Source organism: Aspergillus novofumigatus (assembly GCF_002847465.1).
Source record: "Aspergillus novofumigatus IBT 16806 chromosome Unknown P174scaffold_2, whole genome shotgun sequence".
In the NCBI taxonomy this organism is placed as follows: Eukaryota; Fungi; Ascomycota; class Eurotiomycetes; order Eurotiales; family Aspergillaceae; genus Aspergillus; species Aspergillus novofumigatus.
Window position 1 is genome coordinate 108661 of NW_020194275.1, and position 27767 is coordinate 136427.

The following is a 27767-nucleotide window of genomic DNA, read 5'->3' on the forward strand; positions in this document are numbered from 1 at the left end:
AATCGATGACGCGAAGAATGGGAAGACTGAGGGTTAAGCACATAGTCCACAGACCTACTATTGTTATGCATAAATTAACTACAAGCCTGCAGAGATTAAGATTTTCTAAGTCCTGTCCGTGTAATATAGAAGCCCAAGGGAAATCAAGGTTAGCGCTAAGTCCGAAAAAGTTTATCGAGCCCAACTAGTCCCACGAGCTAGGCCGAAAGAGGAGAAAATGACATCAAGTCTATCATAGTATAGCATCTATAACTCCAGGAGGCGGGTACCGCGTATTTAGCTCGGAAGGCTAGGCCGGAAACGGCAAAAAAGTCATCACACTAGGTCGTGGGTCTGAACTAAATAAAGGCGAAGTAAACAAGGTCTCTCCAAGATAACATTCAGAGCTCCGGTGCTTTGAAATACAGTCATGTTCTAAGCATCACTCTCGTCCACAGCCTCCTGGACTTTGGGGGTTAAATCCGATTGCTTGTCTCTGGCGGTAACTCGTCATCTCCTGAGCAGTCAAGACTCGATTTTGTCCCTCCCGCCTTCCCTCGGTACATAGAAACCATTTCAATGCAGACACATTGCCTCCCTACAAGGGAGTGTGGATGAGGCCTATCTGACGACGCTACAGTCTAATGCGTTTCCGTATAAGACCACAGCGACAGGTGACCCGTTATGGCCAAACTATATAGTCTTCTCGTCCCTCTTGACTGTGGAGGTCACCAATAAAACCCTAAGTTTATGTGAGAGTGATTAGAATAAACTAGTAAGTTAAAGGTTCTCGCAATAGTTCAATGAGATCACCTTTCTCTCCGAACGTGAATCGCTGATTTAAAATGCTCGGCTGTAAAAATATGCAGGTCAGTTTTCTTGTTGAAACATGAATACTATCAACTGCTTTCGCAACTCCATTAAGCAAGGCCCTATTCCAAGGTGGCCTTTCATCATCTGCGGCGAGGAGAAAGTCTGTTGGAATGACTTACTATCTTCAGGGGCAATTAGGATGTTAATTAAGTATTTCACACTTGAAACTTACCATATTGCTGTCCTGGGTCAAAATCACCATGGCCTGCGTAATTCCTATATACGTTCAAAGTCTGAGCAAACACCTAGCTGCTGCTGTACATGCTGGTCACTGAGCTGCCTTCTCACTCTACCTCCTCACATGTCCTTCACAAGAGAACCACTTCTTTCATCCCACAAAATAGGGCTGATGATCCCATAATCGGAGCCTCGCATTGGGAGAAGGGAACTGTGTGCCTTCGCAATGTGTTAGATAATCAGTGTGATGCTCTAGTCACCCGATCTACTCACTAGTCGTTGCTTATGCCTTGCGTAGAACATTCTGCGTTTGGAAAACAACAGCCTCCTTTGGGAGATGCTTCGCGAGCAGAGCTGTATCCCAGTAAAGCCAGACCTCCCTGAAATTCAATCCATCCACAGCATCGGCGAGGCCAGCGGGGCCGATAATAGAGATCCAGCTGAGTGGGACGCTGACAGTCGGCTCTTCGGTGTTGTTTCCAGGAAGCCAGATATTGCGGGTCCACTGGGTCAGGATGGTGGTTGTACCATCATCATTTTTGACTTCCCAGAGGCTGTGGAAGTCGTGTCGCATTCTTTCAAATTGCCCGAAAAGACGCTTCATCCACGCCCACATCTCGTCTCCACCATTGTACTGGGCGTTGTTCTGGTTGTGGAAAATGACGTTTTTGGAGTAGAACCGCAAGCCAGATCCGTGGTTGAAGCCATAGGAATCGACTGTATCGACGTATTTTTTAAAAAATTGTTGCGCTGGAGTCTCTGGCCCGGACGTATCCCAGATAGGAGCGGAAACACAGCTTACCAACTCAGGCATGATTGGAGAACCAGGAGACACGGGATAGAACGAGAACTCTTGTTTGATCTGGATTAATGTCTTGGTAGTCGCGGGCATCTTATGGTTACGCTGACGCCACTACTGATAGCCGAAGGTCTGTTCAGCGATTTCATGATCATGATATTGCCGAGGCGCAAGTCGCTTCACATCTTCGTAATCCATGGAATGTACATAGTACTACGGATACAAAGCCAAGATTTCAATTTCCGCCGACCCACAAACTATGAAGTACTGTGGGTCAAGGTACGTAGCGACTTTCGGGTTCCCGAGGTCAATGATCAGTAATCCCTCGCCACCTTAGTTTACCGACTTCTGGGTGACAGTTCCATTGAACTATGCCCGGCATTTATAATTAGACCTAGGATCAATTTAGTAATTTATGGGTGTCAAATCCCTCTTCGTTAATGAAAGTCGATTCAACTCCAATTCTCTACAATATGGGTCTCGACTACAAAGTATTCACCAGCAGACGATCCGGCGTGAATCGGTCCACCCCAGCCGGTCACGATCATCTCGAGTGGGTGCCGACCACTTCGACTTTGATATTCGGCCAAAAAGATGCGGTGCTGGTCGATACGCAATTAACCATTGCTGCTGCCAAAGAGTTGGTAGACTGGGTTGTAGCCACTGAAAAAAACCTCACGACGATCTATGTCTCTCATGCCCATGGCGATCATTTTTATGGAACCGGTGCCCTCCTCGAGAAATTTCCAGAGGCAAAAGTCGTGGCTACGCCGGAGACCGTCTCTCGTATGGCTGAAGCCATATCTCCCGAAGGGATGGACGCCTTTTGGAGAGAACTTTTCCCTGCTCAGATCCCGGAAAAGCTCGTGATGGCCACCCCCTTGGAGCAAGACCACATCATGTTGGAAAACGAGCGATTGGAAGTGGTCAGACTGGGCCATACAGACACAGATGACACAACGGCTCTCTGGGTACCTGCAATCGGCTTGGTTGCCGCGGGTGACGCAGTCTACAACAATACCCACCCATACCTTGGCGAGTCGAAATCCCAAGAGGCCAGATCGAGATGGGTGGCAGCGCTAGATAAGATCGCGGCCCTTAAACCGAGAATTGTCGTTGGCGGTCACAGTGACCCATCTAAGGGATTCTCCCCCGATGCCGTCCAAGCGACCAAGGACTATTTGGATGACTTCGCGCGACTGGATGGGCAAACATCCACTCCCGAGGAACTATACTCCAAGATGATGGAATTGCATCCCGCTCGATTGAATATCGGCTCGCTATGGGGAGCTGCAACGCTCGTGAAAAAATAATTCTATGCATGGTCTCCATGTTGACTGGAGTAACCAATGGGTCGAATTAGTGCACTATGATTCGGTATTAGCATAGGATAACCAAGAGCACATTCCTTGATATTGTATTACGAGAGGATATCTTCTTAAGATGTTTGTACCTATAATGCACCTTTGCTTTTACCAACAGGTATATACGTAGGTATACTGCTCAATGGCAGAAATCGATCTTACAGCGTTCTCATCATGATCTAGATTCGAAAGTTGGGCATCTCGAGCTGTCCAAAGTAATCCCAAGCCTCAATCATCAATACTTGTGTCGTGGCAGGTTTCTTGTCAAATACGTGTCGACTTGTAAATGCACTAAGACAAGTCAAAGAGGACGGTACTCTATTATTGATGATGTGGGTTCTCTAAATGTATTTTGGGGCGAGGAAACACCATATGCAATAAAAAGAATGCCAAATTGAATCCCATTTTCTTCTGCGCAGGAAATCTTCGTGACCTGCGAATTGGTTGCGCCTGTCGCGTCTCAAGAAGAGCCAAGCCATTTCTCTAAGAACTCAATCTGTCCTTTAATATTCTGTTCAAACCAATCCCCGGTATAGATATCAAAATGACCTGCGCCATCAATATACAAAAGCTGCTTTGGCTCTTTAGCTTTTTCGTAGGTGGCCATCTGAGATGCCGTGGTGACAAGGATATCATTCCCAGGGACAACCATCAACAGCGGAGTCGGCGAGATACGATGCACCATGCTCTGTCCTTCAAACGTAAGCATATTGAGCTGTGTCTGGATTGTAACATAATTATCCCAACGACCACCACAATCGTACGAGCCGCGCACCTGCTCGTAAGCATGAACTCCGGGAAACATGGCAGTAGTGGACCCTGACTGCGCTGCTTCCAAGTTTTCCGCAATAAGGGGAACCCTTTCCGGTTCCGATCCTGCAGTGATACGAGCACGCTCTTTCAGAATGCCCGGGATGCGATCTTTGAAGGCCAAGGATCGAGTTTCTCCAGAAACTGCAGGGCATTGTACGATAGCAGCTTTGATCCGTTTGTCCACAGCAGCTGCGTATAGAACATTTCCTCCAGAGAAACTCGTGCCCCAATACACTATGCGAGTATCATCCACACTAGGGAATGACGTTGCGAAATTGAACGCATCGTAGTAGTCGGCTTGTTGAAGGGCCGGGTTTGACTCTTGCCGCGGTAGTCCATCACTGTCACCCCAGTTCCGATTATCATAGAGGAGTACATTGTACCCGGCTTGCTGGAATCGATCCGCGAAATTCGGGAGCCAATGGTGGCGGACACCACCCAACTATTTGTGGCAAGCGGATGACAATTAGCCAATTTCATAGGAAAATTGTATATCTCAATATCTCACGGAGTACGCACCCCGTGGGTCATGATCACACAGGCCGATTTCCCTACTTGGGGATAGAACCATCCCCGGAGCACAGTGCCGTCGCAAGTTTTGAACTCAATGGTTTCACGAGCGAGGACCATTGCTGCAAAGATATTGATTGTCCCAGGTGTAAGTCGAAATTGAAGATTGCCGAGTTGGCTGTTTGAGAACGACAAATAAATCAGCAGAGGCGAGATGATAACATTGTCTTCCTGTTCTTTTGCGAACCTCGGTTTTACAGTGGACGAGTAATCCAAAAATCATCGAACCTCCTTGAGCTTTTGATTACATTGCTTTAGCCGATGCCGAGGCGGCGATCATGTTTGCTTCCTTCATTTTGATTGGATTACACGTGTCCAATAATATTCGATTGACAAACTGACCTGTAACATAATCAAGTTGGATATATTGTGAGGAATATAGACGCTGCAGTAACCTCCTACGAATATGGCTCTCCAATCGCTAAATGTAAGTTACGCATCACGAAGCGATAGGAAGAATTAAGGGGCTACTAAATTTCGCAGTAAGCGATACAGAAAAACATCGTTTCATCCATGGGTTAACTGCATACATGGCTTACATAAATCTATTGACACGTCAAACACGCCTTAATCACTCAATATAAGATCCTTTGGAACCGAGATGAGTGCAAATCGCAGGCGCAATGCTAAATTATCCATTGAGCAACGTTCTCGTATCCTCGTCCCTCTAGAGGCCAAGGAATCTATAACCCAAAACCGCCGAGATTTACAACGTTACTCGCCAGACTGAACACAACACACGCGATCGATATCTACGAGATAATTTGATAAAATCAAGGCCTCGTCCGGGTCTTCCACTAAAATCCAGTCCCCAAACTAGGCGATATATCTACCGGATCGCGGATAAACACCCTCGTTGGAGCTAAAGCGCAATTATCGCTTAGCTTAACGAGCTTACCTCACGGTCGACAATTCAGCGGATTATAAAGTATTACGGTCTTCGAAAATGGAAACCAAAGAAACGAATCCGTTTAACAGCTAATGACGCACGAAAATGCCTAAGATATTGCCGCGAGTGGGCAAGCTTTGCCGATACAAAGATATCATATGGTCAGATGAAAGTACTGTACAACGCAGATCGAATTCACCGGTTCAATTCGTCTTCCGTTTCCAAGGTGGGGGTTTACGGTAAGATCCTGTGAAGCTTACGACACATGGGCGTGACATTTCGGAAATAGTTTTCGGTGCAATCTGGATTGGTGGCCGCTCAGATCTTATAATAAAGGAGCGAGGTCCAGAACTGCTACGCGGCGAATATTCAACGAGTTCGTACCTCGAAGCACTTGAGAATAGTCTCCTATCAATCTATGAGCCTGGTCTTATATTTCAGGAAGATAACGCGGGAATCCACAGGTCGGATGCCGCAGAATTGTGGTTTGAAACGTATGGTATACACGTTCTGGAATGGCCACCGCATTCGCCGGGCCACAACCCAATTGAGTCAGTTTGGGCTTTATTAAACGCGAATTATTCGGACGATACCCAACATTAGCCAACGGCTGCCGCCGGAACGTTGACTGGAGCGAATTTCGAGCTGCTTTGTAGATTCATGGAATCATAGACACTAGGGTGCAATTGACCGGTTGATTCGCAGTTTGCCGCGTAGAATCAATGTTATACGCGCTGCGAGAGGCTGGCACACTAGATACTACACATAGTGAATAAAGCAGCTATATTTTTCTATAAGATAATTTGTTTTTAAAAACTTTGAATGAGTCCTGATAGAGTAGTAAGAGAAATGGTAAGTAGGGCAGGGAGGTGGTAAAATTAGGTAATCGGAGCTGTCAACAGATCGTTCACCTACGATGTACTATTCCTTAGAATACATAGTCTCATGTCGAAAATCGTAAAATAGATTCAATATAGATGGCTAACATGTGCCATACGCACCAGTCACCTGAACAGGAAGAAGTTCAACTTGAAATTACAAAATGGGGTTGGGGGTTACTTTTTTCCTTTTCATGTGTTTTTCATTTGTTTTTCATTTATGTATACCAGAAACACAAAGTGGTAAAGTGGCCAGTCACCCTTCTCTTTCCAGTCCATCCGGTTTACTCGAGAAGCTGTGTAAGTAAAGCACAATGTATACGCAATCAAGAAGCATGCAATTCGGTTTTCGACGGACCACATGCGCCATCACTTACTGTCCTCCACTGCGAAGCCTTGTTCAACGGAGCAATCCAACCTTAAGTAAATGGAGCCTCTTCGCCTGGCTCATCTACCCCTAGAGCAAGTTTTCCCACAGTGGTTGCAGACTCAATCAACTGATGAGCTTCCTTCAGTCCAGCAAGGTTCAACTTAAGACGTTTGTTGAGGTTTGGTACCAACTTTCCCTCGTCTATGTAACGGGCCAGGGACCCAAAGATTCGGTGATAGTTCTCCAGATTCGTACGATGATAGGCTGATGAGCCTAGCCAGTCCCATGAAAAGGTCATCGACTTTGACATAAAATCTGTCCCGTAGAGATCGAACTTGGCCTGCACGATTGAGCAAACTTTGGCGAAGGGTGCGCAGATTTTGCCCAAGGCGTAGATATATTGCTCGGTCCTTGCGACCACGTAAACGTACCTGGAATGATTAGTGTTAGTTTTTCAGATGCAAAGAAAACGACAGTAAGAGAGAGCGGAACGTACCTGATTGGGACACCCAGGTTCAAGGCTTTGATCTGGGACTCGAGATCCATCCTATGATTCACAACATGGGTGGCGCCCATTTTCCTGCATGACTCCATGGTCTCAGGTCGGGATGCAGTTGCAATCACCACGGGAAGTTGCAAAACTTTCCTAGCGATTTGGATGGCAGCACTTCCAACTCCACCTCCGCCATTGATCTAGAACAGTCAGAAATGTGTTCGAAATGCAATCAAGTAGCAATGGATACTATAGCATTGGTTCAATGCATGAATGAAACTCACAATCAGAATACCGACGTTTTCGTTCTGCTTAATCTCCAGCCTGTCAACAAGTGACTGGTATGCAGTACCGAAGGTCAGGCCCATACTAGCAGCTTCCACGAAGTCAAGCGACTTCGGCTTAAGGGCACAGAGACGTTCATCAACTAGGACGTACTCTGCAGCACTGCCTTGGCGAGTAGTGGAGCTCACGAAGAACACATCATCGCCTGGCTTTAAATTTGTGCACTCAGCCCCGACCTCCAAAACGGTTCCGGCTCCATCGAACCCAATGATGTGGAACTCCTTGGGCACAAACTTGTAGTAGTCTTTATTTCATAAGCATGAAAGTCTGCCAAAAAGGAGCAGGATCATTACCTGGAGCGTCATCATAAGTCCCTTTGCGAACTTTGGTGTCAATAGGATTCACAGAACAGGCCTTGACTCTAAGTGACGTCAGGATTAATGTGGCAGTATGATATCTGAGAATACTTACTGAATAAGAATATCCATTCCTGTAGGGCTCTCCGGTCGCGGAACGTCGCGGGACTCGAAGTTATCGACTGCACCATACTTGGCGACTCCAATTGCTTTCATTGTTTTTGTTTCCATCGTGACAACGATTAGACGCTTTCGCACAATGATCCCAGGAAGGGAATTTAATACCTATTTTATATTTCAAAACAAAACCGAATTCTGTAATCTCAACCCGAGGTTTTGTGGAATATGATGAGAAGAATATCCTGCCGCATTTATGATTATTCTTCTTACTTCGGAGCGGTACTCCCCGAAGGGCGATCTCGGGCCCTCGGCACACTGAAACATCGGGCCGCCACTTTAATGCAATAACACTTCCATCCTTCCAACGTTGTGATCAAGTCCAATTCCATTGAATGCGGCCTTTCCTCGGCTTTTGGCCTGCACTCACTATTGTTATTTTCTTGTAATAGTCGCGGATAGACTAGGAGCACGTTCCCGAAGTTGGGAATAACGCTGACAGGAGAGCCTGGTTGGCCATCATATTTTCTAACGTAATAGACAAAGCAGTGTGCTTGGTGCTGTCGAATATATCGCGATCTCCCAGAACGATGGTAAGGTGAGCGAGCGATGAGCTGGAACTCAGTATAGATTACGGCAAGCTATTGGAACAAAACCAAAATAACAACTTTAGGATTTCAGAGTATGTAGACTGCCACTAATTCCACCCACGTAAGATCAGTTTACCTCTCCCCACAGATCTCCTTTATTATCTTAAGGCATCCCTCGGGGCGGTAGAAGGGAAGTTTATACTTCAGCGTCCTTTATTCGTGTATCTGGTTGCGATTACATAGGGCTGGATACATTTCTGGTGGCTCCTTATTGCCGCCTTGAATTCATCTTCTGGGATTGGATGCACATCATTTGCCCGAATCTGGCAAATCAAATAGTGTCTGCAATCAGCATGTTCTTTTTCAAATTTGAGCGTGTCACGACCACCCCAGTCAAGACAACATGATGCTGGAGCAAGGAATGATACATTATGATCCACTGAGTAACGCGGCAGATGCGCATATATTTAAAAAGGACTCTATCTGGGCCAAATTGGGTATGCTAACCCTACCGGAGTTTAATACTACGTCTGACAAGGTAAGTCAGCACCTGACAAAACAAAAACAGAAGCTAAATCTAGGAAGCATAATTCAAATAATTATTAATACTGATAATAATAACTCAAAAAGCTACTCAGCATAGCCTTCACACTGCTGCACATCACTCAGAATCAAAAGGTAGGAAATCTGAACGTTCTGCGTCATGCGCGACTTTGTGCTGTTTATTTTGCGTTATTCTTGGAGTTGGAGCCACCAACGACATACCGCTGTATGACTTCGGGAGATCATCTACTCTAATCTCCTTTTTTTTTTCTTTTTTTTCCCACTGTAAAGGAAAAAGGGGAAAGAAAAAGCAACCGGAAAAGACTCCAAACTAATGCCTTCATGTCCTCAAAGAGAATATCCAATACGATACGCATTTCGTTACGTTCTATCAGTGGGCATGAGACATAACGTTCCCCATCTGGCAGGTGCGCATCATCGACACCTTGCTGGAGAGACTCTTAGGTAGCAAGCTAGATAACTTCCTCATAGTCGCCAACGACATCGAGTCTCGCAACGGCAAAGATATAAACATGAACGGGGGCTGGCAGGTTTCCTTTCACGATGACAGGTGGAAACCCTCATACGGCCAGAGCGTGGGGTTGTCACTGAAGATCTGGACCACGTAGCTCATTCAGCCATGATAAATCGCTTGCAATCAAACCATACGCTGCCCCAGTGGCAAATCTCGCCCGATATTGCTGTATGCTGGAGACGGTGTGTCCGATCTGTCCGCCGCATCGGAAACAGACATCCTCTTTGCGAAGAACGGGATGGGTAAGTCGAGTCTCTGATACGTGCACGCCATATACACTTCGTGAGCCAGAGGACATCAACATCAGTCCCCAACATCCTCCCACCCACTGAGCTAGTGAAGAATAAAGGATATATCCCTGATGGCCAGTCTATAGTAACCTGGATCCTCCGTCTACCGAAGAAGCCGTACCGAAGAATGATAACTTATAAAGCCAATGCCTAGATAGTAGTGATAGAATTGTGTTAGATATGATGCAGCTTTCTTTACTACATCTCTGTTTGTTTCCTTCTCGAGTTTGGTAGTGACGATTTAATGTAGTAATGTGCTTGTGGAGAATATCTGGCAGTGGACCATCAAACCACTGAAGTAGAGTTTACTTCAATAATGCGAATACAATCAAGCCAGTAAGCTATCACCGAAAAGATGTCTACCCCAGAGACCCGGCCAGTGCATCCAGTTCCCATGTTCAATGTTTGCCATACGGGTCCAACAACCAGGGAATCGCGATTTTGGCGTACGTCATTTCCCGCAAGCAGCTCAAAAATATGCATGGGCAAACTCCCACTCCGCTCGCTCATATAAATGTGTATTTACACCCCATTCATTCAGTTCTTCACTTGCAGTTAGATCTATTTTGATACGATATTTCAACATCAGAATACAGTGAAACCGCGCTCGTCATGGCGTCTATGGACAAAGTCTTTTCAGAATATCATGCGCGCCAGAAGCTGCTTGAACGGAGCGACAATCCTTTCTCTAAGGGCATTGCCTATGTGGAAGGAAAGTTCGTCTTACCCAGCGACGCCAGAATATCGCTACTTGACGAAGGCTTCCTGCACGGTGACCTAACTTATGACGTTACATCGGTCTGGGATGGACGCTTCTTTCGATTGGATGATCATATGCAACGGATCCTGGAAAGCTGCGATAAAATGCGGCTCAAGTTCCCACTTGCACCGAGTACAGTGAAAGATGTCTTGGCTGAAATGGTCGCCAAGAGTGGCATTCGGGATGCGTTTGTGGAAGTTATCGTGACACGTGGTCTGACAGGTGTACGTGGTTCGAAGCCCGAGGATCTGGATAATAACAACATATACCTGCTTATTCTCCCATACATTTGGGTGATGGCGCCTGAGGACCAGCTTCTCGGTGGCAGTGCTATTATTACAAGGACTGTGCGACGAACACCTCCGGGTGCATTTGATCCTACGATCAAAAATCTACAGTGGGGTGACTTAACAAAGGGACTTTTTGAGGCAATGGACCGTGGCGCTACATACCCTTTTCTCACTGATGGAGACACCAACCTTACTGAAGGATCCGGATTCAACATTGTCCTGGTGAAGAACGGAGTTCTCTATACCCCTGATCGAGGTGTCTTGCGAGGGATTACACGTAAAAGTGTGATTGACGTTGCCCGAGCCAACAACATCGACATACGCCTTGAGGTCGTACCAGTGGAGCAGGTTTATCACTCTGATGAAATCTTCATGTGCACGACAGCCGGTGGCATTATGCCTATCACGTTGCTTGATGGTCAACCAGTTAATGACGGCCAGGTTGGCCCAATTACAAAGAAGATATGGGATGGTTACTGGGAGATGCACTACGATCCGGCGTATAGTTTTCCGGTCGACTATGGCAGTGGCTAACAGCAGCGATGAGATCACTGAATATCATGACTGGTTGCTTGTCGTCCTTGCTTGTGCCCCTGGGTCTTCATATTGTCTTGCTATGTTTTGCTGCAGATAGCACATTCGAAATTACGAAGTTAAATAAATTACTGAAGTACCGTGTCCCTTGCATAGCTGAGATGCAGCTTCTGAGATTAGCTCACGTGCTCTGTCAAAGACACGATTCAGGCAAAGAGCGAATGCCAGTGCCACTCAGGCCAACATTCGGCCTGATGCGTCCTTTCCAGAGTCGTCATGACATGATTGTCGTAAACTGCGCTGTTCATTGACAACCACCCGAGGGATACGTTGCCATATTGTTGAAGGCCGGAAGCTACCCTGCATGGTCATGTGGTAGTAGTATCCGACTTTAATTACAACTTGTTTTACATTATTATGGCCAGAGTCAGGCGCCAGCTAGTTAGTTTACTGAACAAGAGGTTAGGTTTCGCCTGGGATATTAAATGACGCTCTGGCCGGGCACTCACTTGTTACCTTGGGTATCAATGGCCTGTCTTGGTTATAGTTGGTTCATTAATTAGACCTCCGCGACTCTAGTGTCCATTCTTCGTGACTGTATCGCTTGCTGGTATGGAATCTACATCACGCCCTTTGGTATTCCGTGGTCCAGCAATATCTAGATGAGAATATGATCATTACATTGAAATGATAAGAACAATCAGAGATTGTGACATAGGCTTACGTTAACTTGACACTTGCGACTTAGATTCACGTCATTCAAAGTCCTAACTCGGATACATCTACATCTTGTAGCATCGCCGTTACATCATACTGGGGATCTAGTTATGGTAGGAAGATGCGACATCAGACCCACCATGAGGGATGAATGCAGTCAGAAGACCGCCCAATTCTTAAACTTTGCTTTCAAAACTTCACTTGGGAAACGGGACTAGTGTTCGGTTTGGAGTCGATAGCTTTCTGTTGGAGTAAAAGATCACTGGACTAAACGGTGCCCTGCCGATATACTCGTCATCAGATTAGAAGAACCGCGGAATGGCGATCCAACACTTCCAAACATTGGGTACAGATAGAAGGGACTGTATCTAGCTCAGTCCTCTTACGGATAAGGAAGCTTCAGAAGTATCATTATATACAAAGAGAGGTCGACGCTCCGTAAGGTGTTCCATGCTATTGACAGCGGCATAAGCACCCAAGCGTCATCCGCTAGCTAGGAAGTTAAACGGTAGATCCCAGGTCTTTTATCTATATATATTGTACATGTTTCTGTACGTGGTAGATATATGAAGATTTGAAATGCTCTTTCCCAAGAATCTTACGCTAAGGTGGCCTCCTACCTTGGATTGGCGGGGTCACCGTATAGGGCGACTCCGAAAACTACACGGAAGGGTAGATTAGTAGTAATGTTACGGGAGGGACCTACAACCTGACAGCTGGTCATACCCCAGGTGAGGGAATTGATTGATGATTAAACACAATACGAGTAACTAATGCGTAACGAATACCAGGAGCCAAGTTTGACCTCAAGTACATGCATACCATCAAACTGATTACTTGGCGGACTGCTTGGCAATATTCGTCAGTGCTTTCATCGACGGAGAAAAGAAATACTCCCCTCCCTTAGGGATCACGCAGCACTTCAAATCGACGTGGATATTGTTGTTCTGGCCGTCACATAATCCCATAACAAATGGGTCAGGCCCGTTAGGCTGGCCACAGATGGGGTCGGCACCAGGTCCTGGTGGGCCAGTAATACTTTTCTTCAGCGGGGGAAAGGTGTTTTTGTTACACCATTCTGCTCACAACTGTTAAATATCAAAGGGCCAATACAGTACATCGTATCGATGCTGTGGTGGGATTGCTTACGCTCTTGAACTCGCCTGAATCCATTCGCAATGCTGCTTTGGTAGCACAGAAACAGCATTCCACGCTCCTCCTTTGTTGTCTGTTGATCGTGCTCTTCTTTAGTGACTTCATCCCCATAGGGTATGCCCCGACGCATCATGGAAAAAGTATTCGTATCCCTGACATCTCCCCGGGGTCTGCACTTGCGGATATGCGCGGCGAAAGGACACTTTTCCTGATTACTGCCGGGCTGAAAGTCAAAGTTATTGCAGTCAGCGAGCGAGGGATCGTCTTTGCATGGCGTAAGAAACGTAGGGGCACCTGCGTCATGTTGTAAGTTTTCGTCATGAATATACAGTAGGCTGAGGCACAAACCGCTCTTCCATCTTCCCATTAAGCGTGCTGAAAGCTGATCAGTGGTCAGATGATGCTTAGGAGCCGTCTCATCCAGCCATCTAAACCCTCATCAGAAGGATGCGGTGAGATATTCAGACTTCTACTTGCTTACTTGTTGAATTCAGGCACCAGCTGCTTCAACTTGCGGAAGACAAGGAAGCTACCGTCCGTCGCCCAATCCGGCTGACCAACAGGCTCTTGGTCGGCATTAGTTATAATATATCTAGAAGGAAATATTATTAGTACTAGTTCGTGCAAGTAGTTTTTCAGGAAATCGTGCCTACCCTGGCGGTACAAGTGGCGGCTCAAACTTGCCCTTGGGAGCCGGGTCGAGCCCCTCCAGCTGGGGTTGGGAGATGAGGTCACGGTAACCAAAGCTGATAACGGTCAGATGCCCATTTCTTTTCAGTAAGCTTACCACTTCTCACTGTTCATTGCTACTGTTGGGATCTGGTCGCACATGGCCATACTCTGTGAAGAGCTCCTTGATGCTGGAAGTGAACTCAAAATATCCAACGAAGATATATTTCACCTCGCGCAGTTTTGCTCGCGCGGTCTGCTCAGAGCGGCCAGTGACAAGAATCACACCATCAATATATTGACCTTCGACTTCGGGCTTGAATTTTGCCTCCCAGTCGTCTGGATTATCCCGTCCTTCACCACCGGCAACTCCACCTTGCAAGTCTGCAAGCATACCCCCTAGGAAGTTGCCAGATCTCAAATTGTCCTTATCATCCTTGAACAGCTAGGTAGCGGTATCAGATATGGTCCTCGAACCAGGAGCAGGGACGGCGGGGCTTACTTTTTTCAATCCTTTGGCGCTCAAGGCCAAGTTCACGCCGGTGAGTGGAATCACTTTGGACTTTGCTTCTCCACCGGGCACCTCAGCCTTGTTCTGTCTGATCTGCTCATGGCATTTAACGGCATCATTCGCTGTGGTAATCAGTGGAATAAGTGTTTTCAGGTCTCTACGGAACCTCCTCTCAGAGGTAATATTGAAAAATAAAAAGAATTCATAAAGCTTCGGCAAACCCGGCCTAAGAAATGTTACTATCGTAGGCCGGCCGGAAAGCTCGGCCAGGCGCAGACTCACCAGATGTTGCCTTGGATGTTGTCCTTATTAATATCGAGCTTATTGATTCTTTCAGAGGTCATGTTGTCAGATAATTTATTCCGATTGAGCAGGCTGTAGCGTAAGTCTTAGATAAATGGCGAGTGATATAGGGGAAAAGAACCTAATGAGCAATCACAGATTTTTATATCACGGTTATCGGATTTCCTCTATAACTCTATAAATGCCAACGCCTGTTCCATGGTATCTAGTAGATGCAACGGCAAAAAAGCGAAATCTAACAAACCCGCACCCGAAATTATCTCATGCACGGAGTGGGATGAAAAGTAGGCCGCTGTTGAAACTATATGAGGTGTAAGCGTAATCGACTTCTTGCGTATCAGTGGGTTAGTTACATCAAGCAAAATGAGAAGTGCGGATATCAAAGATGGGCCCTCAAATATTTGGTTCATGACACTCCTAGATGGAACAAACACCGATGGCAAAGTCTTGTATAAAGGTTGTCAGCGCTTAAATTCGAAAGAAAGTCATGACGCCTACTACTTCATGAGCTCACGCATCTCACCCATCCACCACTCCCCAATGTAGCGTAGATCAGGCAGTCATCGCTTGAGCGCTACCGTATTAGTGTTTTTATTGGGTGCGAAGACGCTATGATACTCCACCATAGTCGTGGCTTGAACTTGTAGTCTATGGCGTGGTATCGACACTGCTTCAGCTAGCCATGAGCTACCCAGTTAGTGGAGTGTACAACTCGCTGTTCACAATTCCAAATCCAGACGGGAACGACGTTTGTCTTAATTCAGAATGGCATGTAATATAAGAACCATAATAATAGGTGGAAATAAATAACACCATACCCAGTGTTTAGAATCCCTCTCTGACGCCCCAGCTCCCACCGACAATGATGAAATTAAGTGTGAGTATCAGGCATTGACGATACTATCTGGTGGAGCCAAGTGAGGTATTTGAAGTTCCTGGACTAGTTTACAAATGATCAATGAAGACATTTATATCTATAATGTGAACTCACGCACTTGCAATCTATTTTCTAATGCTGGATCAAGGACATTTACTGAGTAATGAGAATCTTGGCCTGCACCCCACAGTGATATAGTGATAGCTGAATTTTTAACTGGAAAGTTCTCCCTATCTTCCAAGCAGGCCTGAGCCGTGCAATGCACTGGTATTCTCTTAAGGGCTTAGAAAAGACTACTATGGCACCAAATCAAATTGCAGATAATAACTCGATAGCTGGTGATGCAGTGATGCTTAACACAATTACATATCTAGAGAGTCTTCTAACAACAATCACTCCAACACTATAGAGATGCATCTCTTGCTATTATTAGTGATCCCATATAAAAACAGTAGGTTTTAACTCTTCACAGTCTTTGTAAGGAGTGACACGTAGATCTAAGGCTTGACTGTCCTCTCGTAGATGTCTCGCATTGCGTCAAGAATGGACTCCCAGTTATCGAAGGGCACAAAAGGAATCCCTTTCTGTTTGCAGTACATCATTAGATCTGAACTGAATGGTTAGTATCTTGTATAACAAGAAATACAAGCAGCATTTTTATTCGATTGGATGTGGAGTCAAGGACATTACTTGCCTAGACCTTCCTTGGCAAATAGGATGTTTGTTTCGGACGCAGCAGAGAGGTCTGATACTCCATCTCCTGCAAAAGCCACCACAGGACGTTCTCCGTCAGGCAGTGCAACACAATGCTTGATTTCTAGCGATTTGTCGTGGCCGAATATGCTATAGTGCTCTGCTATGTCAATACACCTCGACGGACAGTTTCCATTGCTGGCCCACTTGCCTATCGTCGCGATATTTAATTTGCCATCCACCAACCATGTCGATATGTTTACCGTTGTGAGGCGCGATGTCGTTTGCAATGACAGATATATTGCTGGGTTTGCCAGCAAATAAGGAAACCAGTAATGCCTCTATCACAGGCGTCATTCCTGATGACAGAATCACAATTGGAATACTTTTCTCTGTTGCCCAGAGATAGAAGTTGACAAAACCGGGGTCGAGCTGAATATTATCCTGCACGATACGAAGGCACTCGTTGAAGGGCATTCGCACGCTATCGAGCATGGCCTGAAAAGCATCTCTGGTGGGGTTATTCTTCGGCTCACAATTGTAGGTCTTGGAATTTCTACGCCGGGCTAGCACGTACCTGAATGCCAAAGTTCCATTTAGGACTTCTAGCTCGAGCATCCGGCGTTTTTCGGCCCCGAAGCCAAAATTGTCAACCTGTACAGAGGGTCAGTTGCTGTGAACAATTGTTGGCATAGGTTATTACCAGGTAGTCATTGCCTAACCAACTTCTTAGTAATGGCTTCATGAAATCTGTGAAAAGGGTATATATAGCTTACAGTCCTGCAAAGTAACAGTTCCGTCGAAATCAGTGAAGAAAATTGCTTTCGGACTACCATTCAAGTACTGGTGCCCTCCCTCCATTTGTGGGGAACTCTGGGGTATATCTCGTCCTACGCTGCTTCAGAAGGAATGTGAGAATTGACATATACTTGGGAGAACGGCGAGGTACATTATTGATTTATTTATCCAGAGAATGACTTCATTAATTTGATCCATCCGTTAGGAACCAGATATTTCTATTGAAGCTGACGGTCAGCTATCCTTAAGAAAGACAACCTTGCCATTTACTTCTTCCGCTTCCATATGGCTCGTGGAGCAGATTCCGAAGGCTAGGTGACGTGGACCATCTTCCAACGCAGGGGCTAGCCGGTCGACTTCGCAACGCAAGAACCCCCAGCTGCTTAAGTCTAGACCGTCCTCACTGTTTCAGCCTTGGAGGACTCGGAGCCGACATTGGATATAGTACAATGTGAAATAGAGTTTCCAGGGAGGGTGACAATCTTCATAGACAAGTCCGATACTAAGTTATCGGACCGCACTTGGTTACCACTTGCATTACGTTACCACTGCAACCAATTGCCGAAAGCCCGCAACGGGGCAGCTTGGTAAACATTGCTTGGTTGAGGCCTGTTAGCCATATATTTGTCACATACCATGCACAGTTCATTACACGCAGTGACAGGACCATGGTGGGTCTTAGAATGTGGAGAATTCCCGTTATCTACAAATCAAGCCCCACAATTGTTACCTATTCCAAATTACGCCTTCCCCATTTAACGAGCAGGATACAATAGCTGAGGTCTAGCCATTTCAGCCGCTGAATTTGTCATGTGGGTCAGCTTGATATAAAACTGAGCGACATGGTTGTGGTCCGCATGCAAACGGCCGATTGCATGCCCAATAAACTGTACCACCAGAACGTTGAAATATGACAAATATATTACTTCTTTCGGTAAAGGTGTGCCTAGACAGATAAGCTGCGTCCTATCTGGCAGATTGCACACAGTCTATGATGCGAGGAGACAGCCCATATCTACCACATGATAACGTTTGATGATAAGCCACCTTTGTACACTCCACACGGCAAAAGCATATGTTTAAACTTTAGTGCAATGTAAGAACTTATCGCCTTAGAGTTCAGGGTAGGTGAAGTCCTGCAAGCATACTGTCTCAAGATGAGGGCTTCAGTAAAATGTATTGCACATGTTACAGCGCAGTCCTTCGGTGCGTCGAGGACTTGAAGTGTTACATCCCTGCTGACACTCTTATGAACATATCGTACTGAGGACCAGATAGGCACAATGATTTTAGCTTATAGACGGATGTCAGTGTGAAGACTACGACCTTGGATGGGACCAACGGGTCGTCTAGGTGAACACTATGTTTCTTCTGACCCATGTTGGACGCGTTCGGTAGTCCGAAAGACAACCTACGACCTGTCCATCTCGCAGTCACGTAAGGACAAGAGCACTATTTAACTGCGTAGGCCGTAAGATAGGGGGGGCTGTCGTCGCAATGGTTTGCTTCTTTTATTAAATTTGAATGAACGTTCTATCGATATTATAAGCAGAATGGGCTCCGTTTCCGAACCAGCTTACCTTTACAAAAATGTCGTCCACGACCCGACAGTACCCTCTGTTCAGTCTGCGAAGGGAATGTACATTCACCTTGACAATGGGCAGATAATTCTCGACGCCACCTGCGGCGCGGCTGTCTCTGCTATCGGACACGGTGTAGAACGTGTGAAGCAAGCCATAATCTCGCAGCTTGATCAAGTCGAGTACTCCCACCCTGGATTCTTTCCTAATGAACCAGCTATGCAGCTTGCAGATATGCTTGTCGAGTCTACAGGCGGGAAGATGTCTCGGGCGTGCATTCTGGGGTCCGGTAACGTCCTCCCTCAGTATTCCTTGCGTAAGAACTCATTTGGCGCCAGACTGACTACGTGGGTTACATAGGTTCGGAAGCCGTCGATGCCGCAATGAAGCTTTCCCACCAGTACTTTGCAGAGGAAAAGCCCGACACCCGACGAACCAAGTTCATCTCAAGACGTGGTTCTTGGCATGGCTGCACCTTGGGGTCTCTGTCCTTGGGAGACTTCAAGCCGAGGAGGGATCGGTTCAAATCAATTTTACATCCCAATGTCACCCACGTGTCGGCATGCGACCCGTACCATGCTCTCAAAGATAATGAAGATCTGAAGACGTATGTGGCTCGACTCAAGCAGGAGCTCGACGAGGAATTCCAACGACAGGGACCTGACACCGTCTGTGCCTTTTTCCTTGAGCCAGTGGCCGGAACAGTACGCGACTCTCTATTTCTTACTGAACTTGACAAACATTGACCGCTATGAAATTTAGGCCCTAGGCTGTGTTGCCGCAGTACCTGGCTACCTGAAGGCCATGCGGGAAGTATGCGACCGCTACGGTGCACTTCTGGTCTTTGATGAGATCATGTGCGGCATGGGCCGCACCGGAGCCATGCACGCTTGGCAGGTGGACGGTGTCGTGCCTGACATCCAACTTGTGGGCAAAGGTCTCGCAGCGGGATACGGAACCATATCTGCCCTCCTTATCAACGATCGCGTTGTTTCTGGGCTGAAGCAAGGCGGAGGATACTTTGTTCATGGACAGACCTACCAATCGCACCCGCTTGGTTGTGCGGCTGCAGTTGAGGTTCAGCGCATTGTCAAGGAGTATAATCTTGTCAGCAACTGTCGGGAAATGGGTGAGTACCTCGGAATGCAACTGAAACTGCATCTCGGAGATCATCCACATGTGGGCGATATTCGAGGGAGAGGTCTTTTCTGGGCAGTCGAATTCATGGAAGACAAGGATAGTAAGGCTCCGTTTGACAGTAAGCTTACCCTGAGCAAGCGCCTACAGACCAGGGGACTAGAAAAGGGCTACGACATCTGTCTATTTGCAGCTACCGGTGCGGTAGATGGGTGGAACGGTGACCACTTCTTGCTTGCACCGCCATACAATGTTGGAAAGCAGGATGTGGACGAGATAGTGAGTCGGGTTGTTAAGGTTATTCATAGTGTTTTTGAGGATATCTCTGCTTCGAGGCAGCAGCATCCTTATCAGTAAAGTCTTTGATTTCTGTCTTATTATCTGGGTTTATGACTGCTTTCGGGATGAATTTGCTTTATTGTACCTGCAGGAACATAGTAATAATAATTTCCTCATATTTGATGGTCCTCTCCCCTGCCCTGGTAGACCGACATCCGTGGAATTTGGATAGTCAAATACTACCGTGTCAGATCGCAGTTAGGGTTAGAAATGCAAAAAAAAAGCTTTTAGGGTTATGACCTTACGTGGATCAAGCCAGTATACCACTCCCTTCCGCTGTAGCCGTCGACTAGGGTAACATTAACATAGTCCGGCATGCTTAGTAATTCCATGAAAGTTGGACGTCAGAAGCAATGGTTACGGATTGATACCGCCGAGTTTTATGCCACAATTCTGACGGGCCTATTTCCTTCCCCATATTCCTTCCTTCCCTGTTCATCCCCTATTCTGTTTCGCCTTTATCTCTGCTCGGTTGTAATCCTCTCTTCTTTTCTAGAGGCTCCGACGCTAGCTCTTTACTTACATCATCTCTTTGGAGAAGGTAAACGAAGAAAATGCTGGAAACAGGTTCTACAACGCCCCTATTATCGTCACGGACTGAAAGTTACGTTGATTATCAGACCATTATATCAGACCAGAGACTTACCGCTGGTGATGACTTGCGCAGTACGGACTGTCAACCAGAAAAGTGGAATGAGCCTCGGACGAATGTTTGGCGCATTTTAGCCACCTTCTACAGCTTTATCGTCGTTGGAGCAAATGATGGCGCATACGGTGTACGTCGTAAGTCAACCATTTTGATATTTCGTGTGCTAATTGCGCGTCGTGTATAGGCAATGATTCATTACGTATGTTTATCCCATAGATTTTCATCCCCACGCGTATCGATGATGCAACGTTGACTCCCCGCTTATACTGGCCTTCCAGTTGGGAAAATATTATGATGCGGACTATACGACTGTTTCACTCGTGTTCCTTTCCCCGTTCATGGGTTACGCAATCGCTGCTCTTGGGAATAATTGGATACACGATCGTTTTGGACAGCGCGGCATTGCATTAATCGGGGCAGGGTTGCATATAATCTCATACCTTGCGACCACCACACACCCACCCTATCCGGTCCTAATTGCTGTATTTATCATATCGGGGCTAGGAAACGGAATCGTGGATGCCTCCTGGAATGCATGGATTGGTGCCATGCACAACAGCAGCCAGCTGATGGGAATCTTGCACGCGTTCTACGGTCTAGGAGCAGCTCTGGCGCCGCTAACAGCAACCTACCTCATCACGGACAGAGGTTGGAAGTGGTACGAGTTTTACTATGCAATGGCCATTGCAGCAGGAATAGAATTTCTGACCTCGGTGGCAGCCTTCTGGTCTTCGACAGGGTCAGGATCTAAAGATCCGGATGCCTGTACAGACGGAACTCTGTCATCCGATAGCTCGGCTAATCTTGCGTCCAGCGCACCACCAAGGAAACCCACCCTCGAGTCGTTAAGGATGCCATCTACATGGGTAATAAGTCTCTTTCTCTTTGTTTATGTCGGAGCCGAAGTGACTATTGGAGGATGGGTTTTCACCTTCCTTGTTGACCTCCGAAACATGCCTTTGTCTACTGCAGGTTTTGTTAGCTTCAGCTACTGGGGAGGACTTACAGTTGGTCGTGTGTGCCTCGGCTTCCTCACTCCATATTTCAACAATCAGCGCCTGGCAGTCCTTCTTTACTTGGGTTGTTGTATTTTCTTACATCTTACATTCTGCGTCGTTGATGACCTCCGCTTGTTAGTCGTTTCGGTGACCTTGCTTGGTTTCTTCCTTGGCCCTCTCTATCCCGAAGCAGTTATTGCCCAAGCAAAGCTTCTGCCGAAGTCTCTCCATGTTGCGGCTGTCGGCTTTGCTTGCGCTTTGGGGAGTGCCGGGGTTCAGTATTCCCTTTCATTACTGGCGCGATTGCAAAGGGTTATGGAATCAAAGTCCTTCAACCCATTGTGCTTGCAATGCTAGTTCTTTGCTTAGTTTTATGGCTTGTACTGCCGGAGAAACATGAAGACGGCAGAAGGCAAGCATCTCCAGCCTGAGGAGGAGCATCTCTACTTGCCTAGTCTTGACTGTTCGGCTCCTTTATATACATCCGTGCTTCTTGATGGGAAAAGCTCATACTATTTAAAGTTCAATAGTATCATATTAAACCAGACACTCAGGCTTTTCATTAGCGGTTTGTGGTGCTCAAGATAATGTTCATCTGTCATGAAAACCTTCGTTACAGCTCAATCACGACACTAAAGGACTCTTTGAAGATCGAGCCCCATTTTTCCGCGTCATGTTCAACGCTTCTGGTACTGGATTCCTGCCATGGGACTGATGGTAAGAACTTGTCAATTTTACTTGTCGTCCTTTCAGCAGAGTTGATGCAACCTAGGCCGGACTCCTAAGTTGGTGACAAATACCCGTTAACTCAAGTGTTCTGCACTGTGGATAATCTCCCCTACTAGAAAAGGTGACACGACGGAAGAGGAATGTTACTGTCTAACAACCCTCCACAGCCAATGCACCTATTCGTAGGTTTTCAATCGGGACAACCATGACTCACAGCCTCAGAGTCTACCATGGCTTACTGCACTTCAGCTCCCTGGATTCACTCTAACCTTGTACGGTACATCATAGGTCCCGGCCTCTCATTTGGCTGTCCCCCGGTACTGCTGGACGTAGAACCATCGAGCAGGTTCTACGACCTACGATAGACATACCCAGCCTCGATATGATCCGTTCACTCAATGACTTACGCACCATGGCGACCTGGAGAAAGCATTCTCTGGCCAATGCTCGCAACCCTACTTTACACTAGAATGAGAGTGACAGTCCCATCGCCAAAACAATTGCCTATGCGGCGGGAGGATCTGTGCTCCTTGCGAGGGCGCGTGTTCCACTACTGGATGAGGGCTTCATGCATGGTGATCTCACTTATGATGAGCAGTCGGTGTGGGTGGGGCGATTCTTTCACCTTGATCACCATATTATTAGGCTATCGGGCTGCCATTGCGATAATACGAGGCTGAGGCTGCCATTTTCCAGCGTGTAAGATTTCAGTTATCATTCTGGTCAAGAATGGTATCCGTGTGCCTTTATAGAGCTCATTATCCCCCGCACGCACCAATGGTGTAGAGCTCCGGGTCCAAGTTTGGGCCACTCGAGCAAGCTTTTCGTTAGTTCGAAAATCTTATGTGCACAACAGTGTGCGGTGCCATAGTCTTCACTCTTCAGACCTCCACGGCCGTCTGATTAATGGCTGCGAAGTCGGCCTATCACTTGTAAACTCCGGGGATGATTACTGGACCATGCGTTACGAGGATGCAAATACTTTCTAGATCAATTACGGGCCATTAGCCCGCAAGCTGAATGGCCGTGTACTATCCTCCGCGAGGTAGGTGCTTTCCAGGTCTCCTTTTGTCTTCACATGTCTGCTCTCGTTGCTGTTACGATAAATCTCGCATTTATGGCATTTAATACTAAACTAAAGACTAAAGTCATACTGACAGTGAAGCTGGCGCTCCATGAAGGTTGTAAGGTGGACAGATCTCCTCGATAATACCACCATGGCCCGTGATGGACCTATGTGATAAAAGCCAAAGAGTATCCGTACGTAAAGTTGAAACGGCGAAGTCTGCGTTTATGGGAGCTGACTGGTTCAGGTAAGCTGTTGAACAGCAGGAACACAGAGGGGACTCTTGGGCTGGACTGAGCCAAGGCTACTAATATCTTGATGCCAGCTGATGGGGCTCGCGTGTTGCGTTGGTGGCCTTGCTCAAGCAGTGACGAAGAAAATATCTGTCTAGTAGTCAAGATTCCACATGATATACTGATTCTGCGTAAGGCAGTTAACAGTCGAGATCGTTTGATGCTACTTCCACCCCAGGAATCGAGACGGACACCGGAGAGAAAGGTGACTTCAGATATAAGCAGTATCCGTGCCATACACACCCACACTGAGGCGGTGACGGAGCGTATCGCACAGATATACACTCCCAAAGAAACAGCAAAATTGAACTTTTTTGAACCAAGAATAGCCACGGCTGTACAGTTTGGTTTAAAGACTATCCAAGTCTATTCACATAATGATCATAATCTTTGATCAGTTATTTCCTCCTCGTGGACTTGTTCATATATTAAAGCTAGTCTTGAACACAACCCTTTCATAGGTTGGGTGAATTCCAAATTTCCAATCATACCGCAGGGTTACATGCCGCAAAACAACCCGAGCTACAAGGGAGGTGGCATATTCAATTTCACTGGTTCGTGACACCTAGAGATTGAAATGTCGGGCAGGGACCATACAAGTATATCAATGATAAGGAGGTGATTAATATTCGAGACCAAGTAATGTCGCCAGCGTTGTATGAGGCCGTTACCTCGGTACTGTTGTATACTGAGGCATACTGCTACACGGGGCTGGCTGGCTTTATAATTATTCCGCCCACGTCTGTTGCAAGTACTCAGAAGTAGACGACCGGGTTGCCTATCGTCGTGAAATTATTCCAGGAACTGGCGATCAGATCACAGTTCAACAACTACTGAGCCACGGCAGTGTGATTATATTGAGTTTCGGGTCTCTATGACCACGGTGTGTTGGCACTGCTTAAGAATTTGGTTGGGGTCTGCCTGAAGGGTGCGCTGTCCCAATGTGATGTGCATGTACTCGGGGGGAAACGGAGAGGATGTAACGAACAAGTGCCCTGAGTATATTGTCATGTACAGTTTTTAGGTCCGTTGCAGTGATGACCAATGCCCTATGTTGCTAAACGTTTTCAATGGAGAACCTCCGGTACACATAGTGGCCACGTGATGCGCAATAGACTGTCGTCGCTATGTTGCACTATTAGAAAGCATATAATTCTCGCCTGTCAAGGGCACGAACGTACAGATGGAGAGTCGACCATGAACGACCCACTGGTTGTCCTCTCCGTTATAGGAAAGAGTTGCAACCACCCTCGATCATGCTGAATGGCAGCCCATGTCAGGTATCTGAAGGATATACCATGATCAAAACTTAGAGGGAGCCATTCTGCTGATCAATTGGACATCCCATGCTGCTACCTCTTCCACAGTCTCATTGAATTTGTCAGACTTTGTTGTAGCAAGCGATATTGTGGGGTTTATTACGCACAATGGAAGGTCCTTCGTTCTTCAATTCCAGGAATCCCAACTGTTCTTTCAAGCTTACCACGACATTACCAGGTGACATTAGGAGGTGGCATCAGGAGGTGACATCTTGGAGTGATTGCAATATATATACCTCGACTTCATTTGTGGTTTCGGTAAATACATCCATTTATTACTTCTTCTACGGACGTTACACACTTCGCCTGCAAGAGACCATCGGGATGATTCTCAAGAAAATCAGGCCCCTGTTACTCCTCGGAGTTGCAGGGGCATACAATTACAATCTCGATTCATCAATCATTCGGGCAGTTAGTAAGGAAAGGATGCCAGGCATTGAAGGTGGTCCTGCTGCATTCGATTCAGGTGGTGAGGGCACGGGACTCTTCCAATCGCCACCCTACAACAGCAAACAACTCGACCGCACAAACTGGGTCGCCACCTGCGATAATGCGCAAGCTGGCAATGAATGTTCTAAGGCAATTGATGGCGACAATAGCACCTACTGGCACAGCGACTACAACTCCCCATTGCCGCACAGTATCACGATCAACCTCGGCATAGTGCAGAATGTGAGCGGCCTTGCAGTCTGGCCACGAAAGATCGAAGATGGTTGGATTGTAGCACATGATGTATACCTGAGTTCCGACGGGAACAACTGGGGGCAGCCTGTCGCTCATGGGACTTGGTGGCCTGATTCCACCGTGAAGATGGCTATCTTCGAGCCTCAGAAAGTGCAGTACGTCCGAGTCGTTGCACTTTCATCATCAGCCGGAGACAACGCAATCAGTATTGCCGATCTGCAGATTTGGGCCGCCCAAAAAGTCCCTATCGCACCAGTGGGTAAGGCTCTAAATGAAGTTGGAGCTTGGGGCCCGACCATCGACTTCCCTATCGTGCCCGCGTCCGCTGCAGTTGAGCCTAGTTCAGGGAAAGTCCTCGCCTGGTCCTCATATCGGAAGAACCAGTACGGAGGGACCTCCGGCGGCTTGACTCAGACGGCTACATGGGATCCGAATACTGGTGAGGTCACGCAACGTGAGGTTTCCGATACTGAGCACGATATGTTCTGTTCTGGCATTTCAATGGATATGAACGGGCGAATTATTGTCACGGGTGGAAATGATGACTCTATGACCAGTATCTACGATTCCTTTGCAGACACCTGGCATGGAGCGGCAATGATGAATATCGAGCGTGGGTATCAGGCGTCGACCACACTCTCGGATGGAAATATGTTTGTTATCGGGGGCTCCTGGAATGGTCCGCAGCTCAGGAAGAAGAACAGCGAAGTCTATAATATAGTTGAAGACACCTGGACCGAACTTCCCAACGCCAGCTCAAGCTATATGCTGACCGATGATAACCTCGGTGCCTACCACCAGGACAACCATGGCTGGATATTTGGCTGGAAGAATCTCTCTATCTTTCAAGCAGGTCCAAGTCGTGGGATGCACTGGTACTCTGCCGACGGTCAAGGAAGTGTGACAGACGCAGGGAAACGAGGCACGGACTATGACCAGATGTGTGGTAATGCGGTGATGTTTGATGCGGCCAAGGGAAAGATCCTCACATGTGGAGGGTCTCCTAATTACGAGGATTCCACGGCTACAAACAATGCATCTCTTATTACCATCGGTGATCCCAATACCATGCCAGAGGTTGTCAAAGCTGGTGACAACATGCACTATAGCCGCACTTTCCATACCTCAGTTGTCTTGCCTGATGGAAGCGTCTTTATCACTGGTGGTCAGGCACATGGGCTCCCATTCAATGAAGACACTGCACAATTGACACCGGAGCGTTATATTCCAGCAGATAACAAGTTTATCAAGCAATTTCCTAACAATATCATCCGAGTGTACCATAGCTGGTCTCTCCTGCTTCCAGACGCTACAGTGATCAACGGCGGTGGCGGGCTCTGTGCCAACTGCTCAGCCAACCATTATAACGCGCAGATCTTCAGACCTCCATATTTATTCGACAAGAACGGAGGGTTGACTTCGCGCCCGGTAATTCAAAGTGCCACGCCTAATGCTAAATATGGCGCCCAAATTACACTCGTGGTCGATTCGCCCATCTCGGGTGCCTCTTTGATTCGTTATGGCTCCACTACGCACACTGTGAACACTGATCAGCGTCGAATAGAGCTACAGCTCCAACCCGCTGGTGCCAATACGTACACTGCAATTATCCCGAATGATCCTGGTATTGCGCTTCCTGGCTACTATATGCTGTTTGCTCTGGGTCCAAATGGAGTTCCTAGCGTTTCAAAAAATGTCCAGCTTACGGTGTAGGTTAAGAAGGGGATAATATACATTGCAGGAGG

At 47.0% G+C, this 27767-nt stretch overlaps 11 protein-coding genes across 11 annotated transcripts; 6 read left to right on the forward strand and 5 right to left on the reverse strand.

Moving 5' to 3' along the window:
- Nucleotides 1-1312: 1312 nt before the first annotated feature.
- On the reverse strand, nucleotides 1313-1843 carry P174DRAFT_363958 (uncharacterized protein; the record flags this gene model as incomplete). The annotated part of the gene is made up of 1 exon (XM_024821956.1): nucleotides 1313-1843. One exon carries the CDS (start codon nucleotides 1841-1843, stop codon nucleotides 1313-1315), a length of 531 nt encoding a protein of 176 aa, XP_024684898.1.
- A 366-nt stretch (nucleotides 1844-2209) lies between these two features.
- On the forward strand, nucleotides 2210-3260 carry P174DRAFT_438129 (MBL fold metallo-hydrolase). The gene has a single exon (XM_024826462.1). It carries the CDS (start codon nucleotides 2302-2304, stop codon nucleotides 3139-3141), a length of 840 nt encoding a protein of 279 aa, XP_024684899.1. The 5' UTR covers nucleotides 2210-2301; the 3' UTR covers nucleotides 3142-3260.
- Nucleotides 3261-3638: 378 nt separating this feature from the next.
- P174DRAFT_400831 (alpha/beta hydrolase) lies at nucleotides 3639-4758 on the reverse strand. Its single transcript, XM_024823915.1, has 2 exons — nucleotides 4525-4758; nucleotides 3639-4447 (listed from the first exon to the last, which is right to left on the reverse strand). Exons 1-2 carry the CDS (start codon nucleotides 4633-4635, stop codon nucleotides 3653-3655), a joined length of 906 nt encoding a protein of 301 aa, XP_024684900.1. The 5' UTR covers nucleotides 4636-4758; the 3' UTR covers nucleotides 3639-3652.
- Nucleotides 4759-5884: 1126 nt separating this feature from the next.
- On the forward strand, nucleotides 5885-6067 carry P174DRAFT_364688 (uncharacterized protein; the record flags this gene model as incomplete). Its single annotated transcript, XM_024822010.1, has 1 exon — nucleotides 5885-6067. A coding segment is annotated over one exon (183 nt), but the record flags the coding sequence as incomplete, so codon positions are not given.
- A 591-nt stretch (nucleotides 6068-6658) lies between these two features.
- Nucleotides 6659-8062, reverse strand: P174DRAFT_509566 (zinc-binding alcohol dehydrogenase family protein; the record flags this gene model as incomplete). The annotated part of the gene is made up of 5 exons (XM_024831579.1): nucleotides 6659-7143; nucleotides 7209-7405; nucleotides 7490-7794; nucleotides 7844-7911; nucleotides 7962-8062. 5 exons carry the CDS (start codon nucleotides 8060-8062, stop codon nucleotides 6762-6764), a joined length of 1053 nt encoding a protein of 350 aa, XP_024684902.1. The 3' UTR covers nucleotides 6659-6761.
- Nucleotides 8063-10533: 2471 nt separating this feature from the next.
- P174DRAFT_509567 (aminotransferase class IV) lies at nucleotides 10534-11505 on the forward strand (the record flags this gene model as incomplete). The annotated part of the gene is made up of 1 exon (XM_024831580.1): nucleotides 10534-11505. The coding sequence occupies one exon, from the start codon at nucleotides 10534-10536 to the stop codon at nucleotides 11503-11505; it is 972 nt and encodes a 323-aa protein (XP_024684903.1).
- A 1492-nt stretch (nucleotides 11506-12997) lies between these two features.
- On the reverse strand, nucleotides 12998-14981 carry P174DRAFT_474261 (Dyp-type peroxidase). The gene is made up of 8 exons (XM_024830646.1): nucleotides 14840-14981; nucleotides 14549-14783; nucleotides 14175-14491; nucleotides 14031-14123; nucleotides 13859-13969; nucleotides 13726-13805; nucleotides 13372-13671; nucleotides 12998-13300 (listed from the first exon to the last, which is right to left on the reverse strand). The coding sequence occupies exons 1-8, from the start codon at nucleotides 14899-14901 to the stop codon at nucleotides 13056-13058; spliced, it is 1443 nt and encodes a 480-aa protein (XP_024684904.1). The 5' UTR covers nucleotides 14902-14981; the 3' UTR covers nucleotides 12998-13055.
- Nucleotides 14982-16234: 1253 nt separating this feature from the next.
- Nucleotides 16235-17291, reverse strand: P174DRAFT_457110 (putative phosphoserine phosphatase; the record flags this gene model as incomplete). The annotated part of the gene is made up of 6 exons (XM_024829505.1): nucleotides 16235-16344; nucleotides 16432-16580; nucleotides 16642-16941; nucleotides 17008-17084; nucleotides 17134-17180; nucleotides 17207-17291. 6 exons carry the CDS (start codon nucleotides 17289-17291, stop codon nucleotides 16235-16237), a joined length of 768 nt encoding a protein of 255 aa, XP_024684905.1.
- A 1490-nt stretch (nucleotides 17292-18781) lies between these two features.
- On the forward strand, nucleotides 18782-20302 carry P174DRAFT_457111 (putative class III aminotransferase; the record flags this gene model as incomplete). Its single annotated transcript, XM_024829506.1, has 3 exons — nucleotides 18782-19097; nucleotides 19169-19512; nucleotides 19571-20302. The coding sequence occupies 3 exons, from the start codon at nucleotides 18782-18784 to the stop codon at nucleotides 20300-20302; spliced, it is 1392 nt and encodes a 463-aa protein (XP_024684906.1).
- Nucleotides 20303-20838: 536 nt separating this feature from the next.
- On the forward strand, nucleotides 20839-22362 carry P174DRAFT_457112 (putative MFS transporter; the record flags this gene model as incomplete). The annotated part of the gene is made up of 3 exons (XM_024829507.1): nucleotides 20839-21060; nucleotides 21212-22204; nucleotides 22243-22362. 3 exons carry the CDS (start codon nucleotides 20839-20841, stop codon nucleotides 22360-22362), a joined length of 1335 nt encoding a protein of 444 aa, XP_024684907.1.
- Nucleotides 22363-25662: 3300 nt separating this feature from the next.
- Nucleotides 25663-27735, forward strand: P174DRAFT_457113 (putative galactose oxidase; the record flags this gene model as incomplete). The annotated part of the gene is made up of 1 exon (XM_024829508.1): nucleotides 25663-27735. One exon carries the CDS (start codon nucleotides 25663-25665, stop codon nucleotides 27733-27735), a length of 2073 nt encoding a protein of 690 aa, XP_024684908.1.
- Nucleotides 27736-27767: the final 32 nt, after the last annotated feature.

Coding starts and splice junctions, on each gene's coding strand:
- P174DRAFT_438129 (XM_024826462.1), top strand. CDS start 2,302: ATGGGTCTCGACTACAAAGTATTCACCAGCAGACGATCCGGCGTGAAT.
- P174DRAFT_400831 (XM_024823915.1), bottom strand. CDS start 4,635: ATGGTCCTCGCTCGTGAAACCATTGAGTTCAAAACTTGCGACGGCACT. Junction 4,448..4,524: donor GTGTGATCATGACCCACGGG/GTGCGTACTCCG, acceptor TGCCACAAATAG/TTGGGTGGTGTCCGCCACCA.
- P174DRAFT_474261 (XM_024830646.1), bottom strand. CDS start 14,901: ATGACCTCTGAAAGAATCAATAAGCTCGATATTAATAAGGACAACATC. Junction 13,672..13,725: donor AATGGGAAGATGGAAGAGCG/GTTTGTGCCTCA, acceptor AACATGACGCAG/GTGCCCCTACGTTTCTTACG. Junction 13,301..13,371: donor ATTCAGGCGAGTTCAAGAGC/GTAAGCAATCCC, acceptor AGTTGTGAGCAG/AATGGTGTAACAAAAACACC.